Below are 19,182 nucleotides of genomic sequence, written 5' to 3'. Positions count from 1 at the left end.
GGTAAGGATGAAGGAAAAATTATTTTCCTCGCAAAGATTACCGGAGGTAATAAACCCTAATTTACTTTTCCCTCGCAATTCAAAAAATGATTGGAGTGACATAATTAGCTCCCAGCACTAGCAATGAGTGTGATTTTCGAGAATTTCTCTGTAAGGAGCATTGATTTCTATAAGCAGTATTGACTTCCGTAACTACAGTACTTTCCCTTTAGAATATTTGAAGAGCAACACGCTCTTGAAAATGCATACCACTTCCATTAAAACTGATCAAGTCATCACATTAAAGTTCTTAAAATAACTGCGCATAAACAATCTTAGCAACTAACACATTTAGCTGTCTTTCTTCACCCAAATACAGCTTTTATGGTCAGTATCTGAAACAATTTGAGACCCGTAGAGAAAGAATAGATCGTAAGACAAAAAGATAACTAAAGAATAACATTTAACTACCATAAGACCGATTTAATGATGCCACAGATATTTTCAAATATATATGTCTCGGTTTTTACAAAATACGAACTCCGAGTATGGCTGCACCAATACATGATAAGGTTGAATCAAAAATGAATCCTTTCAGTCGCGTAGAAAAGCAGGTACAACAATTAATTGGTTGCAACCCTATTTGCTGAATGAGTGTAAAGGGAATCAGGGACAATTTTATCCACATTTTTTGATACTTCTCATTTTCCGCATCAAGAACGTTTCCCAAAATAATGAATGACCATCGCCCACTTTCCTTGCGCTGCACAATTACTCCCAGTCTCCCTCGAGAACGCCATAAACAGGACTATTGCAAACCCTTTTTATGGTTGAGGTAAGGGGTATGTGCATGAATGTGTGTATCTATAGCTAGACGAAGCTATTGTAGAGAAATAGGAAGGGAAACTTCACGGCGGGCACGTTGTTGCCACGGTGGCTCATAACATCGGTCACCGTGGGGACCTGCAACTTATTGAGTGCACTTCAAATATAATATCAACAGCCGCTGGAGGCGGAAAACAGTTATTAAACGCAGCAATCCCCCGAGGTGCAATTTTGAACATCCCTGCTGTACGTTTTCCGCTGGCCATTTCGCTCCACGAGGGAGTCCGCTTGGAATACCACCCACACCACTCTTTAAAACTCCCAGACAAGATAATCCTGGTTAAACCGAACCCCAAATGCCTCGACTTCTTTTTTATTTGCTCACATTATTTTTATTCCGGACACATGTAGTGACATTTACAGTACAGACGGGTCGAGAACGCCGAGTATGCCAAAATAACATCGCGATAGTAATGATAAAAAAATAAAAATGCGCTTGAGAAAAAAGAAAAAGAATTGACCCACGTGTGCTTGGTATTTTTTTCCTATCCAACACATTCACTGCCGCGTTCAAGCAGAAACGGCGCGGCCTGCAATTAATACATCTGCAATCAGGCTTAAAATAATAAAAAATACTATGTGTAGATAAATAAAACACACTAGGAGTGAAAATAAAACAAACCAGCCCATGCCGTAGGGGATAACAACAGAAATAATTACTATGATTTTAAACATTCCTTTCCAACCCTTAGCTGGAACTTAGAAAAACATACTAAAATCCCTATTTCAATATGTCTTGATTTTTCAAGAGGTTTAACTACCATTTAAAAAATATACAGCTTAACGTAACCAAATACAAAATAGTGTCAGACAATTTAAATATAATGTGATTATCGTACGGAGTTTGGAAGCCAATATATAAACAAAATTAACATCTACTAACCATTAATATAATTTACTTACAGCAATGAGCATAAGAAAAGACATTTTTAGGGGTCATATTTAGCATAGACTATTGTAATAGGGTTGAATATTCAGCTGTCGACTTTGAAATTCTTGTGGAAAAAAATTTTAAGGAATAAATAATGAAAGACATGTATAGTTTATAAATTACACTATGTCTCAAGAATGTATCCCGATAATTTAAGTATGCATGGCAATTATAGAGGTAAAACGTCATATTTAAAGCCCAAAAACCAAGTACTGAGAACTAAAATCAAATAGTGTCTGAAAACTAATTTTTTCCTCCATTACTATCCCAAAAAATTCGCACAAAGTCAGCAGAATAATTAAAATTGCACAAAAAACCAAAATGAACACTTCACCAAGTTGAATTGCCTGACGCAGTCAGTACAAAAGTAGCTGGTCCTGTGTACTGAGTCACGTAAATGGTGGGAAGAATGTGATGTGAAGATTAGTTACAACAAGTTCGAAGGTATGATGTTTTGTGAAGTATCGTGAACAAGAAGGTCAAGATAAAAGTAGGTAATAAAAAATTTAATTGTACACGTGCTTACTCGCAAGCCAAAAGCTGCTATATTCAAAATCCTTATCTCACAAACAAATTTAAAGGCATGTAACATAATTATCGGCCTGATCTATGGGTCAGAGAAGAGGATAAGTCATTGATAGATTGATAGAATAAAAATGGAAGAAGAGAAACCATTAGCATTCGAAAATAAATTTTTATGTAAGATTTTTGGACCCAAGTATGAAATAGAGACTTGGAGAAGAAAATTCACATAGGAGATAAGAGAACTCTACAGGTGTAACGATATTATTGGTGAACTTAAGGGAAAGAGAATAATTTGGTTTTGTTATGTGCTGAGAAAAGAAGACGGAAGATGAAGGAAGTTCTAAAAGCGAACCCAGATGGACGAAGGTCGAGAGGAAGGTCAAGAAGGAGATGGTGGGACTAACTAAAATTTGAATTGGATAAGGTTGGAGCTTCAGTACAAAAAGCAACAGACAGAAAGAGATGGATGGAAATTGTTGGTGCAGAAAAATGTGAAGTACGAAGTAAATGACCCTGCGTATGATTGAGTTCAACCTTTTGGGGTAGAGCTTGCTCCGAACTAAACCACAGATGTATGGAAATCACAAATTAATGTTGGAGGGGCAGTTGCATTCCCAGATCCCAACTTCCATTTCGAAGATTCTTGTTTCATTTGATAAATTTGATAAAATTCATTTGATAAAATGAAACAAGAACCTTCGCAAAACACGGAGAATTCACCAGGGGTTTGAACCCAGGACACTACGATCAGTAGATTAGTAGATCATGCTTAAAAAGGTGACTGGTAAATCTGGCCAGGATCAAGGGCGGATCTAAGATTTTTTTGGGGGACACAAGGGCTTGACAGGCAACCGTTCTTCTCATATTTCAGATTAAAAACAACGTATAGCAATAACTGTACTAAATCTTCTCTTTATTTTAATATATGTGTTATTAATATGAAATTAAATGATTGAGAGTCGTAATACACTAAACAAAACGAATTTAATGATAGCCGTGTTAAAAATGTTATCTATTTTTTACGCGTCTGGGGGGAGGGAGTGCGGAGCAAGTGTCCCCGTGCCCCTCCCATAAATCTGTCTATGGCCAGGATACATGATTGACAGAGTTTCTGAAAGGGCATAGCCGAATAAGAGGGTGAAAGTCCCCCCTCCGGAATTTTTCCCGGACTTGGGGCATAGGATTTGGAATTAAAAAGGACTAACCTCCCCGCACATTCAGCCCGCTAGAGGCCCTTGTGGGCCTCTAGCGGGCTGAAAAATTTGATTTTCACTCTTTTTAAATGTCTCGGGGTAGAGAGCGTATTTTTCAATGCAATTTGCGGAATTTGACGGCTTTTTTAATGGAGCAGATGCCCAATTTTTTTCACAACTTTTCAGTCGCATAAGGAGAAATGGCGTCGATTTGAAAATTTCAAGCGCTACTTTTCATAAAATATTTTTGAGGGGGAAACAAAGAAAAAATGAGTTTTGAAGGAGTATTTAAATGCATTTCGGCTAATGTAATTAAAAACGAAATATTTAGTTGGTGGAACACCTCAAAAAAATTGCGATTTTGGCCATTTTTTGCCTTTTTTCCATGATCTGTGCCCTCATAACACCCGTTTCATACCATCTTGCACATACTTAGTCCTCTCACTAATGCTCAAACTCATACCGATTGTAATTCCAACCACAGGGGATAGAATTTGGTGGATATTGGTGCCGAAAATGGCACCAAACTCCATCTTCAAAACGTAGCGACCTAAAGTCAGGCATGGGCGAGGACTACGCCCCTTTCCCACTGATGCCAGCATTCTATCTATTTGTGTGTTTATCTATTAATCATTCGTTTGATGTTCAAACTATTTTATTTCCTATTCCACGCTTAACCTTTTCTCTATTTCACTCACTGTCTTTGTCCTTCAAGGAGAGCTTCTAGGGGGGTGGAGCAGCCTGACTGAACAACCTCGCTTTTTCGGTAGTTTGCGATCTGGCTCTTTTCGTCGCCCACGGTGACGGAACACGCGACCGGTACACACTCAAATGAGCCAGTGTGTGTGGACTCTTAACTCTTTTAAAAAAAGCCTTCAAACTCACCAACACATACGACCCAATCCAATCCTCTTTTTCCCCTTCCGAGCAGTGACGCAACGGTCCAAGAGAACAGCAGCAGGCAAGGGCGGTTTGTGCGGTGTGGTCCCGGAGGGAAAAAGGTGTAAAAAAAGGTCGAAACTGGGAGAAAGTTTTTTCATTTTATTTTTCGGGGTGAACTCACAAAGCCGGTGCAGGAGTGACTGTGTAAGAGAGAGAAGGGATATTGGGAGGGGTGGGTTGTAGTAGGATTTGCCGAACAGGGAGGAGTGACTTAATACAACTTCGCCCCGTCGTTGGAATCTGGAGCTTTCGCGCCCCGACTATATAAGCTGGATATCGTCCGGTGTAAAGTCACTCTTCTCTTGGCTTCCATCCATTCAACCAATCACAAGAGATCAACCATGAAGCTTCTGGTGAGTTACACCGAGGAGTATTCAACTCCCGAAACTTCTCTCTCTGTCTTATTGGAATGGAAATTTTGTGTGGCCATTCTTATCCGAGGCTGACTTCATAGCGAGTGGAATTTGCGAGTGATTAGCTTATCTGACCAGGATAAATCATCATCTAAGGGATTTTCCTATATCTTACCTCGCTTTTAAGGATACGCTCTATTTCACAGAAGACTGAAAATCGAATCTCTTTGTAGCTCAAAATATCTACTAAATAGTCCCTCGATGACTTTACGTGGGTAGTAACTAAGATTACTATTTTACCAGTCATTGTACTCTGATATTTGTGGGGGCAAATCGTATATGAACTGCCACAGGATGTAGCGGATGCCATAGGATATGTGAAAATTGCTGAAGTTAGACGCTAAAATTTCAGGAAGGAATTTAATATTTCTAGTACAAAGAAGGACAGGAATCCGCGCTCAATTGCAATAAGGGCGCTGCCGAAGATGAAAAGTAAAGCTGCATTTTAAGCTTAATCTCCATTTAAGAAAACTATTTTTTTAAACCACACAAAGTAGATGGAAGAAGAAATCATTTTTTCACACATTTGCTTGTAGGAGAGCGTATACTCAGGAATAAAATTTTACTGCATATTCAATCTAAGAGAATTCCTCTACAGCTTTGATACACTTAAGTTTCCATGAATAATTTTTTTAAACATCACGCCAGCATTAATGAGTACTAACTATGAAGATATATTTAGCAAAAATTCAATTCTAAAGGAAATGAGTCGCGGAAAAATATTTTCAATCAGGAAATATTATCATATGTTTAGCAGAACTCACGGAACGAGGACCATATATACATACTCATGCGTTGAAAAAAATATATTTTTTCTTAAATGCGGGATAGCATGATGACTTGCCCTCAAACAGCTTCTTACGAAACTTGCATTTTCATTAAAAGTATTTGGAACAAGTAACGCCTACTTCCGTTGCCTGGAGTTAAGCGAGACCTTAAGAAGTGAAAGCTGAACGAAAGGTACACCCAACATGCTCTTCCCGAACCAGAAGAAGGGGTGTTTACATTCTACTTCCGCCGCCAAACTTGCTCCATTTAACATTGGATACGCGTGATGCAGTATGAGGTCATTAACGGTTAATGGTCTTCATGCATTCTTTCGCGATAGACGATTTCTCACTGAACTTTGTGAAATACTTACGTCCACTAATTTAAAATAACTCATGGAAAATTGAATGTGTTTATTTAAATAACTGAGTAGCTTTCAAAATTTTCATTTGAAGACATAATTTATTTCAATAATCGCACACTTCATTGCATTAAATCATTTTTGCCTTGTCCTGATGTGCGTAGCTGAATATTTAAGACATGGTGCCACCAAGTACGTCTTCACATTCATATAGAATTCCAATTTTTATGGCACCGTATCAGATGAAATATAATCTTTTTATGTTTACTAAATAACACGCTAAGTTCTTTCGCTTGCAGCCATCACGAAAAGAACAAAGTTCTATATTTACGAATTCTCTTCACTTTGCTCTAAACATATTTCCCACGCTTGAGCAAGGCGATTCACGAGAAATGTAGTCATACAACGCGGTGAACTATATTTTTTTATCCCTTATACTTACAGGTCCTCTTCTTCGCCTTCTTGGCCCTCTCGTGTGCAGAGGATGAGAAGAAAGAAGTGAAGACAGAGAAGAGGGGACTCAGTGGTGGCCTCGGCTACGGAGCCGGCGCAGGCCTTGCTGGGGGACACAGCTTCGGCGCAGCTAACTACGGCTCAATCGGAGCAGGCCACGGCCTTAGCTACGGCGGACTCGGCCTCTCCTCCTCCTACTCCACCATCGGCGCCGGACACGGAGTCGGTCTTTCAGCAGGACACGGCTACGGACTTGGCAGTGCCGGTATCGGCTACGGCGGTGCCAGTCTCGGCTACAGCGGTGCCGGCCTCGGCTATGGTGGAGCCGGAATTGGCTACGGTGGCGCAGGATACGGCCTGACCGCAGCCCACGCCGCTCCCGCCGTTCATGTGCAGCACCACAAGACCATCACTGTCCACAAGGAGGTGCCCGTCCCACATCCCCAGCCTTACCCCGTCCCTGTCTTGAAGAAGGTCCCATACCCAGTTCCTCACCCCGTGCCATACCCCGTTGACAAGCCCTACGCCGTCCATATCCCCAGGCCCTACCCCGTTGCTGTTGATAAGCCTTATCCCGTCCCAGTAGATAAGCCCTACCCAGTTCATGTCCCGGTCCCCGTCAAGATTGCAGTCCCACACCACGTCCCTGTCCATGTCCCCAAGCCCATTGCTGTCCCTGTTCACAAGCCAGTGGCTGTACCAGTCCCTAAACCTGTTGCCATCCACAAGCCTGTCCCTGTTCTCGTCAAGGAGTACAGCCACGGACATGACGGTGGTTACTACGGTGGTAGCACTGGATACTACGGAGGTGGCGCCTCTTACGGTGGCAGCGCTGGTTACTACGGAGGTGGCGCCTCTTACGGCGGAAGCGCTGGATACGGCGGAAGCGCTGGATACGGCGGAAGCGCTGGATACGGCGGAAGCGCTGGATACGGCGGAAGCGCTGGATACGGCGGAAGCGCTGGATACGGCGGAAGCGCTGGATACGGCGGAAGCGCTGGATACGGCGGAAGCGCTGGATACGGTGGTGGCGCCGGATATGGCGGATATGGTTCATACGGAGGCATCGGTGGCGCCGCCATCTCCTCTTACGGACACCACTGAGATGCAAGCAGCTGCAGCTCACGTCTACCATGTCTCTTTCCCTGTACCTAAGATTTATAGCTCTTAATTTTTTTCTCAATGTATAAATGCATATCCCTTCACGAGCTATGTACAATATTTGCACCTTCATGCATTCATCAACCTATTGTGTATAATATTCCATCGCTTACATCGTGTAAAACGATGTCTTTGCTACTAGTCCTACATCAAAGGAGGAAGACTTTTCATGATTCATCGAATTATGTTGTAATTTTGGTGAATAAAAAATTATATTCTTTTATTTAAGTCCCGCTGTTATCAATTGTTACTTTTCAACGCGCAAATGTCTAAATGGTTTTACCCACCTCTAGGTTAATTCTGGTCAACTACGAACCACAACAACATGATAGCACAAAAAAGTAATGGCGAGAGTTTATTTTATTTTGGTCAAGAAAGCATTTACATTGATGAACAAGTGAAGAGATTTTATTGCCTATAAACATTACTATAATTTACTTGGAAACTTTAAAAAATTTTAAAGTTAATCAGAATTTCACAGAGGTAACATTATCTATTCGAGTTATTCAAATATTTTGATATTAAGTTACCGCGGTACATATCATAGATTGGTTAAGCCTCGAGCTTTTATAATATTTTCTAGATAAGATACCATTGTAAACACATAGACAATGGTGCCTATACTCATTGTATGAGCAACAATGCAGTTCCTTTCCCTTTCTTTCGTCGAAGAATCAGTGTAATTACTGCGGACTAAGCGTAATACTTAAAGATAAGTCAGAGAAAATGCTATTTTCACATTAAAAAATTCGCTTAACGGGATGTCCCAAGTTTTCGCAATAACCGATTCTACAAAGCTCGAAATGCATTACGCACTGTTTGACGTAAAGCATCAGAACGCGTAGTCGTCATATTCATATGGCAGGATATAATGCTTTTTATCATTGTATCCTGCATAAAAATATATATGAATAATATACTGAAATACGATAGATTACAATGCATAATTCATGCATGTATTAGGATGTAGATTAAGTATTTCAAGTAGGTATATATTTGCATTGGATAGAGGCAATTTTATTTCAAACAATTTCGTCTAGTTAAATTTTTGTTTCAATTTTTTGCAACATTCTAAAAGGAAATATCCCTGCAAACTAAAATCCATGCTTTCGAAATTGGAACCGACAAATTACATTAACAGCACCGTAGATGGGTTTTATAATTTTTTATTTATTTCTTAATTGGAATTTTAAGTATTTTTATCTTCATTGGCGCCACATCTAGGATGAGTCCCATTTTAATGATACATTACTGTCTCACATGGATGAAGCACCTCTAGCATAGCCGAAAAAAAATATTTTTTTTTAAGCGGTAGGGTTCTGTAATTTAAATAATGCGTAGCACGATTGTATAACGTGAGGAGCAACGTTAATTACAACACTTTAAACAAGCTTCGTATCATGAATAAGTGTTTCGATGCGTAAAAACTTAATTTTTAATAAATTACACCATTCCAATAATGCTTTTTCGTCATGCATCGTTTTAGAGCAGTGGAAAATTTCATTGAGAGTATTCCATGCGTAAGCGAACCTTATGGATTAAAATCTCAATCGAGCTTAACAGCTTCCCATGCTCACTATGAATAATTAATGTGCTATAATATCGTTATATTAATGCATGGGATCGCAATCACTGGCAGAGCTTTATCCATCCGTCTCGGAAAAAAAAGTTAGCTTCAAAAAACCACTTAAATCCAGTCGTCGGCATGGCTTTCCTCATTAAGTTTCCGGCGAATTTTAAATGATAGCTAAAAAGTATATATATATGCAATGAATTAAATGGAAATGTGATTCCCAATGCAACTGAGAGTATTGATTCACTCTCATCATATCTTCGAGGATTTTCTCTTAAAATATTTTTTCCTGAATCACGCAAGTAAGGTTTTTAGGAAGTAAAATCTGATGCTTTCCCGGCGAATATGCTCAAAAAAGGCTATAGGCTAGGAGGGAGACCACCCGGCTGGAAGCCCAAATTGCCTTTTTTGAAGGTTTTTAGGTATTAAAATTATGCACAAGACTTTACAAGCGTGTAAAGAGCACAATTTATGTCAGTATTATCACGAGAATGTTGTCAGTATAGCATTAAAACCTGAATTCTGTCATTTAAAAGATTTACTAAGAACCATAAGATTGGGCATCCTGGTTATAAAACCTTATGGATTCTTCTTAGAAATGATTGTGGATGAATAAAATTTGGTGATAGTTTCATGGCACCATAAATGGATGCATAATGCATTTTATTGACAAGTGTATTACCCGTTTAAAACTAACGAATTTATATTGAAATTTTTAGGCTGAATGGAGACCTATGTCAGTTAACCTCAGAATCTAAAAATTTATTGTCATTAACAGCAATGTTGAAGACTCTCCATATTTAATTAAAACACAAGTTGTTAAAATGATAGTAATTTATTGATTCTGGTCATATTTTATCTAAGAAAATTTTCAATAGAAAACCTTTAGCTACAAACAAATAATATGTTAAAAATATATAATACGGCCAGCTAAAACGGAGGTCGGTGTTCTCTTAATCTTGCGGTCTGATATGAGTTTCGCAACATTGACATTGGCCAACTTTAGAAAGGATTTGCGCACTGTTTGGATTTCTCTGGAAATTCCTTGGGGGAGTCTATTCAGATTGAAGGAGCGTCCTCGTGATTGAGGGAGGAGTGTTTAAAATATTGTAAATTATTATTCATAAATTATTGTAATTCTACTGAAGTTCGGCGACAGAATACTAAAATTTTCAGTTAGTTTGTGATGTATATGCAATATGTTTGGTAACTCCATAAAAGTATGTTGAATAATAATGAAAAAAGATGTAGGTGCATTTTTTCGTAATTCCAGCACTATAATTAGCAATGCATCGAGATGAAGCCATTTTATCAAATACTGACATATTTAAGTGATACAATAGGCAAGATTTAATATCCAAAATGTAAAATCGTCGTCGCTGAATAGGCGCAGAAATGAGTACATTGATATAAAATTCACACCACTAAAATAAGTCCACTTCAAGAAGAATTTTCGCGTCGTTGGAATCTCCCTCGCAGAAGTATCAAATATAAATCGGGGGCACTCGACATTGATCTGATGGGATTTAACATTTGAATTAAGGGCCACTCTTCGAGATTACGAGAGAGGACAAGGCTATAATAACAGAGTTAAGGAAGACTTTAAGCCCCCTGAGGGAAAGGACGGAGCTCCTGTCACTCAAAAGAAATCATGAGAGCCTCTCTTCTGACGTGCCAGAATACCGAATTTCCACTTTCTATCTAAATGTAAACGTTCTATTCTGTTAAAGTTCGGGTCATGTTCAATGACAAGTACAAGTTGGGAAGTTTCTTGCGTGGGCCGCGGAGTTTCGCCAAACTTCCTCGGGAGTTGAAACTTTCCGATATTCTTTTGTTGAGGCCTTCCTTCCATCATCCTCGGGAAGACAATGGGATACCGTGTCGCCCTTAAAAAGGAAAACCTCGCAAAAGAGCATCCTTATAAATTCGTTTAAATTTCCTGCAAAACGCATGCGGGATATGTTTAAAGCACCATTAATTTCTCTCCCATAATTCAAACATAACGAGCGCAAGAAGTATAAATAAAAGAATTGCCTGCTGCCCACAAATCCTAGAGAGGAATATACTACCTATGGTAATATCGTATGAATATAATTTTACTGATTAACGCCCTGAGGGTATTTAAATGCATATTTTATGCCTCATAGCGGAAAACCGCAAATTAGTGCCATATAATGGATACACTGGGCATATTTCATGAGTTCAGGTAATATTTTGCGGCTTAAAGCCACTAATAAAAAGAGGTAATTTTTTACGGATTCCAATGCTGCCTCAGTGGTTATGTTTTTTCCGGTTTCGAATATTAAAAAATTCAATTTAAATGTTTTTACTTGTGAAATGGTCCTATTTTCTACAACTTAACGTATCAAATTGCTGTAATTATTTAAATAAAATGAACAGCATTTTCCCGCGTATTTAAATTCATATTGTTTATAATAAGTAGTACAAAATAATATATTCTATACTCAACATATGTGGTAAACCTCATTTCACCAAAAGATTATGAAGGGATGGGGCTTGTAATTCCTGCTACAAATCAAAATATTAACTTGGCTATTACATGAGAGTCAAGATATTTCCAAGAAAAAGAAACAAGATACCTCCATTCCTATGAATTCATTAAGTTAAGTTTGGGATAGTCCTTTAACTATCATAACTAATTATAGCTTTGGAACGAGGAATTAGTTAGGGCGTTCTATAGCCTGCCAACCAGCGTTAACGTAACTACGGCGGTAACTTGATGGGCTTCGGCTCGAAACACACCATGAATATCACCTAAAGCAGGTACCATATCCATTAACTACAGAAGCAACAAACCTAGAGGATAAAATTATATTTCAGTGTGATGTACCTCAACAAAAACAAAGTTTTACGATGAGAGTTGACGCAAGTAAATAAAAATTATTAATAAAGGGAACTATCGAGTAAGAGAGCCCAAATCATTTTTTTTACGTGTGAAATGAAAACTACTGAGGATAATTAAATCATAATAACTGCAGCAGCTAGGGACATCATTCTGCGAACTTAACAATAAAAATTCCGTAAAACTTTCCACTCCCGTGAAACACGTGGTATGAACCAAAAGAATAAAATTAGCAACAACTTTAAAACTGAATTTTGTAACTTCTGCTAGGAGTATTCCCTTAGAATCAAAAGCTCAATTTCACTTGAAAGGAGAGTAAACATGTTTTTCGGGTTTGAGAAGGACATTGGAGCCCCACTTATAAGTCTTACGTGACACGAAGAGAGAAATATATCTGACTTACAAGCAATAAGGAGATGTTCATGGGACGACAAATTCTCCTCACGACATTTCCTTCCCTTCGAGAAAAGAATTTTTGGCGATTACAGCTCTCCCCAATGTTTTCCGTCGCAAGTCTAGCCGCCAGCACTTCCTCAAACGCCTTACAAGGCGCGGTGAAAGATAATAACGGAGCGGCAGGATATTTTGCGTAACGTGCCGCGACCGGGGACACTGCACCGGCCATTTGTTTGGGATGGGCGGATTTTCTGTGGGGAGGGCCCATAGTAGAAAAAAAAACTTGAGTCGTTTCGAATTGGGTCATCCGCGGTGAAAGGAAACACGTATTACTTCCCTCTTCCCTCCTGGCGCTCCTGGCTGTCTTTTTCGACCTCGCCATCCTCCCCTCACAGCTAACCACCACCTCCAGTTCTGAACGCTCCAAAATACCGGCATTCACTGCGACCGAAACAAGAGGTCTTTCGTTCCTTTCTCTCGTCAATCAGACCGTCTGGACGATCGCCCTCCGAACTTATTTTTTACTTGTCTACTCCGCAAGAACGTGCGTCAATCGTTTCAGGGGAAAAATGCATGTGGAGATGGGTAAATCATCAGATGTCCACGTTTATCTAATTAAATATATGGTGCTAATCAAGCAAGGCCCTCTACATTCACACTCTTTGACTAGAATGCATTAACAATCCGGCCCCCTTGCTAACAGTACAAAATATGATGTCTCCACTTACGATTGCCGTAAGTATTTTCATATAATCCTTCACCGGTGAATATAACATCAGTAAATAGTCAATCATAGTCAATCAGTGAGGTTATCACTCAGTTTTTCTACCCCGAAGGTTAATTTCGATGCGTAAGGGTAAAGCTCATCTCGGCCTAAGCCACAGGTGAGTGAAATTCGCAAATTCATGGTAGGAGGGCTAGCTCCTTTCCCAGATCCATCCCGCACTACGAGATTTTTGATGCGAATCCAAAGGCTTGACCCAAGATTTAAACCCGGTACTCAGAAGCCCAGTGCTCTGCCTACTAGGGTACCACGCCCCCAAGTGAAGTGAAGGGACAAACATCACGATTCCTTTCTTCTCCCTAGTGGTAGAAGGGACTAACATCAGCACCTCTAAACACTGGTTTCGTCCCAATCCAGAGCGTTTCCTAGATGACGCCATGCATTCGCGCCTTACGAATGGTAGTCAAATTCAATCGGGCAATTTTGGCCCTTCGGCTGTGCCTCTCTCTCTGCGTCGGGTATACTTGGACTAAAAATCCTTATGCACAACTTATGAACCGATAATAGATCAATGTTATAATAATAGACCGCACCTTGAATATGCAGCGAGCGTATGGGATCCGGTGCAGAAGGCTTAATCCGCGAACTGAATAAAATAGAAAGGATGGCTCCCCGTTTCGTCAAAAACTGCTACGGGCGTACAGACTGTGTTACCCAGATGTTAAGCGAAATAAGCTGGGAGCCATTGGAGACCCGGAGGCTACGCGCTAGGCTTAGATTGCTTGAACTGAGATTGGATATCTTTAAGAGCGACACAGAGAGCATAATATTAGAGCCGCACTATATTTCCAGGTCCGATAGAAGCGATAAATTAAGAGAGATGTTTTGCCGAACGGATAGATATGGGAATTCGTTTTTCCCCCGAACCATAAAGGACTTTAATAAACGCTAGTCCCAACTTCGTTCGAGCACTTAATTTTTTTAGCTGTAAACGGTTGGTGTCCTAACACCCCCTGCCACACGCCTATTAGGCGGCTTGCAGGGTATTATGTAGATGTAATATGTAAGATAATTTATTTTTAAGTAAGGACACATAATTTCAGCCTATATGAGGTATTACCTTAGCGTCCCCCAGTCATTTCCTAGCGTACGATTTATTAAACAACTTCCAATACACAAAACTTAACTTATTTCCTAATTTTTCCCATTTCGAATATTTCCCATAGTGAGCGGGCACCCCCATCCCTTATAGGTACATAATGAAGAAACTTCACTAAGATATTTTTCGTACCGTACGAGATTAGGACACTGCACCGAATGTTCGTAAGGAATAGGTAGATATGAATGAGCTCATGGGTGGGACTACTACTTGATTCACAAATGGACAAATAGAAAACTGGAATAAAACTTTCGCTATTCCTTGAGGGAATTAAGACGTTCGAAAATGAATCGAAACTTTAAGCTTGGACGCGGTGCAAGGATTTAAGATTAATATTATCAACATTAATCGATAACAGTTGATAATACGTTCGAAAATAGTTTACACCTTTTCATAATTTATGGTAGTTTTTTGTTAATTAATGCATTCAAAGTTTAAAAAAGCCCACTCTAATTACACTGATAATTACTAAATATAATCAGCGTAAAATTAAAACGAGTAACTTGTCGCAAAAGGAACGACCGTGAGAGGCTGGCGCATCATCTTATGGAAAAAGTTTCGTAAGGGTGACGTACATGTCAAGATTGTCTGGGAGATTATAAAATGCACTTTAGAGAATTAAAATATTAAAAAATAATTTAAAAAAATATTTATTTGACATGTGATCATGGAAATGCATCATCGTTCAGTTGCTGATCTAAAAAAGTTCAAGAATGAATTTATTAATAACGCAATATCTTTGAAATACTTTACTACAGAAAAAATTAAACAACTAATTGTAAGTGCAGAATCTAAGACTTTCACCTACTATCAAAAAAATTGGAAATTTTATGGATTTCTCGGGCTCACCACTGGATCAGGAACTGCATAACTGCCGGAGTTTCGATGTCCGACTCGGCCATCGTCTTCAGGGCTGTGTCGAGTGAGATTTTATCATACAATCACTTATGTGGTCAGGTGCCTGCTGATTGACTGTCATCAGCTGCGCGATTTGATTGGCTGGCGTGATGGTGATGTGAAGTGGTGAAAATTTGTTGAAATAATCACCAGCAAGTCAGCTAATCAGAGCGCGCCTCTGATGACAGCCAATCAGCAGTCACTAAACCACGAGAGCGACTTTATATAATCAAGAAAAAAATCTCACTCGGCACTGATATCCCTGAGGATGATGGCTGAGTCGGACGTCGAAACGTCCTCAGTTATGCAGTTCCTAACCCGGTGGCGATCCCTAGAACACATCACGAAGTCTATTCGCCGGGAAAGCAATAAATCTTTCTTAACTTGGGAATGGGTCTACGTTGACAATAACCGAAAAACAAAAGAATACGTGCAATTTTCAGCTCATCTAGTAGTTTCCCTTGCATATGAGTACATAATTAAGCACTTTTACATAAACAGCTAACTTAAAATCTGATGAAATTTTCTCAATACGTTTGAATAATATACCTTCATACTTGAGAGGCAACCGTTTTTTTTTTCAAGTAAGAATTAGATTCAAAGTCACCTTAGGCAGTCATGAAGGCAGTCAATCATAGCTGAGAATATATAAACTATTCATAATGGTCCAATTATAATTGTATAATTGAAGTGCCAAAGCATTTCCCAATTTGCATTGAAAACATGCTATTTCATATTCAATCTAAGGAATTTCAACTATGAAAGCTATAGTTTTCGAAAAAATCAACTGGGTCTAAAATGATAACCGAAGATATCGTTTGCTCACAATTAATTTAAAGAGTACTACACGTGGTTTGATTGTTATACAATCATCCTAAGGTACAAATAGTAACTAGTACAAATAGTTACTATTTGTACCTGAGGATGATTCTGTAACAATCGAATCACCCGTAGTACTTCGTAAATAAATTGTGGGCATTCGACATCTTTGTTTATCATTAGCTATGTTTCACGACATCTCTCCGAAGAAAGTTGAGTTTAATGGGTCTTATATTATTTTTTTTTTCGGAAATGGCTTGAAGGCAATTTTGAAATCAAACACTCACATTTTTTTGAAAACCAGCATATAACTCGAAGAACCACAGAATTGAATCACTCTGCCATCTTACCTGTAAAGGAAGAAAAGTCTTGTTTAAAATTTACTATCGGAGGAACATGGCACATGAATGTAAAAAGTAAAATGCACCTATGGAATGGAAGTAACACAACTACCTATGCAAACCAATGTTCGTATAAAAATACAAACAAATTTTTTATCTTATATTTATAATATGGTGCATAAAATTATTAAATATCCTTTGCAATTATGGCATACGATTATAATAAATGAATAAGCAATATTTCGTTGCACCAACTAGAAAATATAAATAAAAGTAAATTTGTAATTAAAGTGACAGAATTTATTTAGTACAGGTACAAATAATTTAAAAACCTCGCTAAAAAGCAGACATTTTGGGAACATACAGATGGATAAAAAATTTCGGGGCAGAAATAACTAATGAATACTTAAAAATTGATCTTTTTACTGCATTTATTCATGTAAGTAATTAAAACCGCTCTCTTCAAGATATTGAGTTACAAGGAATCTGGTGCCAACAATATAGGCGCATTGCCTCAGACATGTAAGGCCAGTTGTTACAATACGCAGAGAAAATTCTTGCACAAACAGTAAAACACAGCAACAAGATAATAGGTAGGTATTTAATCGATTTTAATTTAACCTGGTGGATTATATAAATAAATTTTTCTCGGGTTCTCAACCGGACTAACTCAGTCGTTTAGGCCGACGTCAGTGTGAAATTTCTGCGTGGACTTTCATTGAGTAACACGTTGAGAGATTGGAATACAAATCGTTTTCCGAAACATCGGCCTATGGGACTGAGTTAACCTGGTTGAGAACCCTGCAAGAATCCATCAATAAGTATAATTTCTACCAACTTTGCATGTAAAGAATCACAGCTCACTATCAAACATATTTATTCAGGCTTATTCAATACCTCTTTAATTGAAAAACGTAACTCACATAAAATTCTACATGGGAAGGCATTCGTTATCTATTAAAAAAAACTGCCATTTTGCCATTTGATACTTGAGGTAACGCATAACTCCCTCCCGACCTTTGGTGACGAATTATTTACGTAAACCTATGCTATCACCATGACATTTTTAGGGCAAGCAGAGGACCTTTCACATCCATCTTTAATTGTTCCATTTTTTTTTCGGGACTACCTTCTCCGATCTTGCCATCTACTTGCCCTTCGACGATAGTTTTCATCAGACCATCATATCTGAAGATGTTGCCCATAGTGTAGATCCATCTTCTTATCAAGGTTTTTATGAGGGTTATCTTCCCTCCTACTCTTCATAAGAGGTAAGTTAAGTAGTAAATATGCAAATTGGAGATAAAGGCAAATGTTGACGACGGTATAATTAATATATTAGGGAAATTTCATGTTGATAGCATAGGTTTTGAGCAAATAATCCGTCACCAAAAAAGGCCTATCGATTGCGAGTGAAACGTCCCCTTTAAGTCTTTATTTTCTTCATCTTTCTCTGTTAACTACTAATTTACAAATAAATGAAGCACAATGACATAACTCCTCTCAACATACTAACCTGTTATATAAGATGGGAATTTGAATTTAACAGCTCCCCTTAACATTCCTCTCCAATGTCCTTATTCCAATGTAAAACAATTTAAATAAAAAATATTCAAATTCACTACAAGCGCAGTACGATCCGATCAAGCTGTAAAAATAAGAAAAAGGATAGCTTAACCCCATCTAAAATTCAGGAAAAATGTAACCGGGAGAGCAATCTTAGTTAGTTACTAGTTAGCTTAAATAGTTAGTTTAACTACTTAACTTTGTTACTTAGCAGTTATTTACACTTATTTCGACGTTTAACTGGTGAAATTTAACAATATATATAAGTTTTATTTACTGAATTCTAGCATTAATGTTTTGTTATGTTGTTATGTGATGTTAAGCACAGATATCTTGGTTGAGTTTGTGTAATGAGGTAGTGAGATGTGTTGTGTTTGCTTAACGTTCACCAAAATAAATTATTTAACAAAAATTTTGATGACAGATCTGAGAGAATGATGAGATGTTCACAAACGAGAATGCAATTTTTATCACACCTTCGGAATGAAGATATAGTGACTTATTCTCATCTTTATCTTCCGGCAGAGACTCATAATGCACGAGGTGTGGTACTTGTTGCTTTGGGACAAAAGATAGAGGCGAATCGCGTGGGTGGAGAGACAAATCACCGACGATGCAAATTGAATGACACGAAGCTTAACCGAGTTGTGCCATTTTTACGGAGGGACGCTAAAAAACATTCCACGTTTCGCGGTCGAGTGGGAAGGGCAACACCCATAAATGCGATCAGGTATGGTTTAATTGATGGAATTTTAAAATTGCACACCGTATTTCACTCCACTGAGCACCGTAAGTGGGATGTATTTGCTTCAAATGAATGGCCTCAGGGCTGAAATTGATTTTTGAAATACACAAATGGCCTGTTGAACCTCGGAGCAGGCTGAATCCAGAAAAATTCTAATAAAAATGTTAGTGCCCGGATTTATATATGAATGATTTATTTTAGGGGTAAATCCTCCATTTAACGCAAAAATTGTTTGCCGAATGGCAAAACTGATAAAACGCTGGTGTGTCAAAATTGTTTGAAAACTTCAAAATCGTTTACATGTAGAGAAAATAAAGTTTGAAAAAGCATGTGAAAATAGAAAATATTTATAATCACAGATACGGAAGGGAATAATAGAGTAGTAAGATATATTTCCAATGACATAGTTGTACACACTTTCCCTAAATCGAACATATTCCATAATTCATATGCTTATTAACGTAAGTATTACTGGAAAAATTTACGCA

General features: G+C 38.4%; 1 protein-coding gene across 1 annotated transcript; it reads left to right on the top strand.

Annotated features, from left to right (window-relative positions):
- The first annotated feature begins 4,741 nt into the window (after positions 1-4,741).
- On the top strand, positions 4,742-7,839 carry LOC124167719 (glycine-rich cell wall structural protein 1.0-like). Its single transcript, XM_046545726.1, has 2 exons — positions 4,742-4,808; positions 6,442-7,839. Exons 1-2 carry the CDS (start codon positions 4,797-4,799, stop codon positions 7,552-7,554), a joined length of 1,125 nt encoding a protein of 374 aa, XP_046401682.1. The 5' UTR covers positions 4,742-4,796; the 3' UTR covers positions 7,555-7,839.
- The last annotated feature ends 11,343 nt before the right edge of the window (positions 7,840-19,182 follow it).

Source organism: Ischnura elegans, chromosome 11, assembly GCF_921293095.1.
Source record: "Ischnura elegans chromosome 11, ioIscEleg1.1, whole genome shotgun sequence".
Lineage (NCBI taxonomy): Eukaryota > Metazoa > Arthropoda > Insecta > Odonata > Coenagrionidae > Ischnura > Ischnura elegans.
This window is presented reverse-complemented; position numbering and strand designations above follow the sequence as displayed.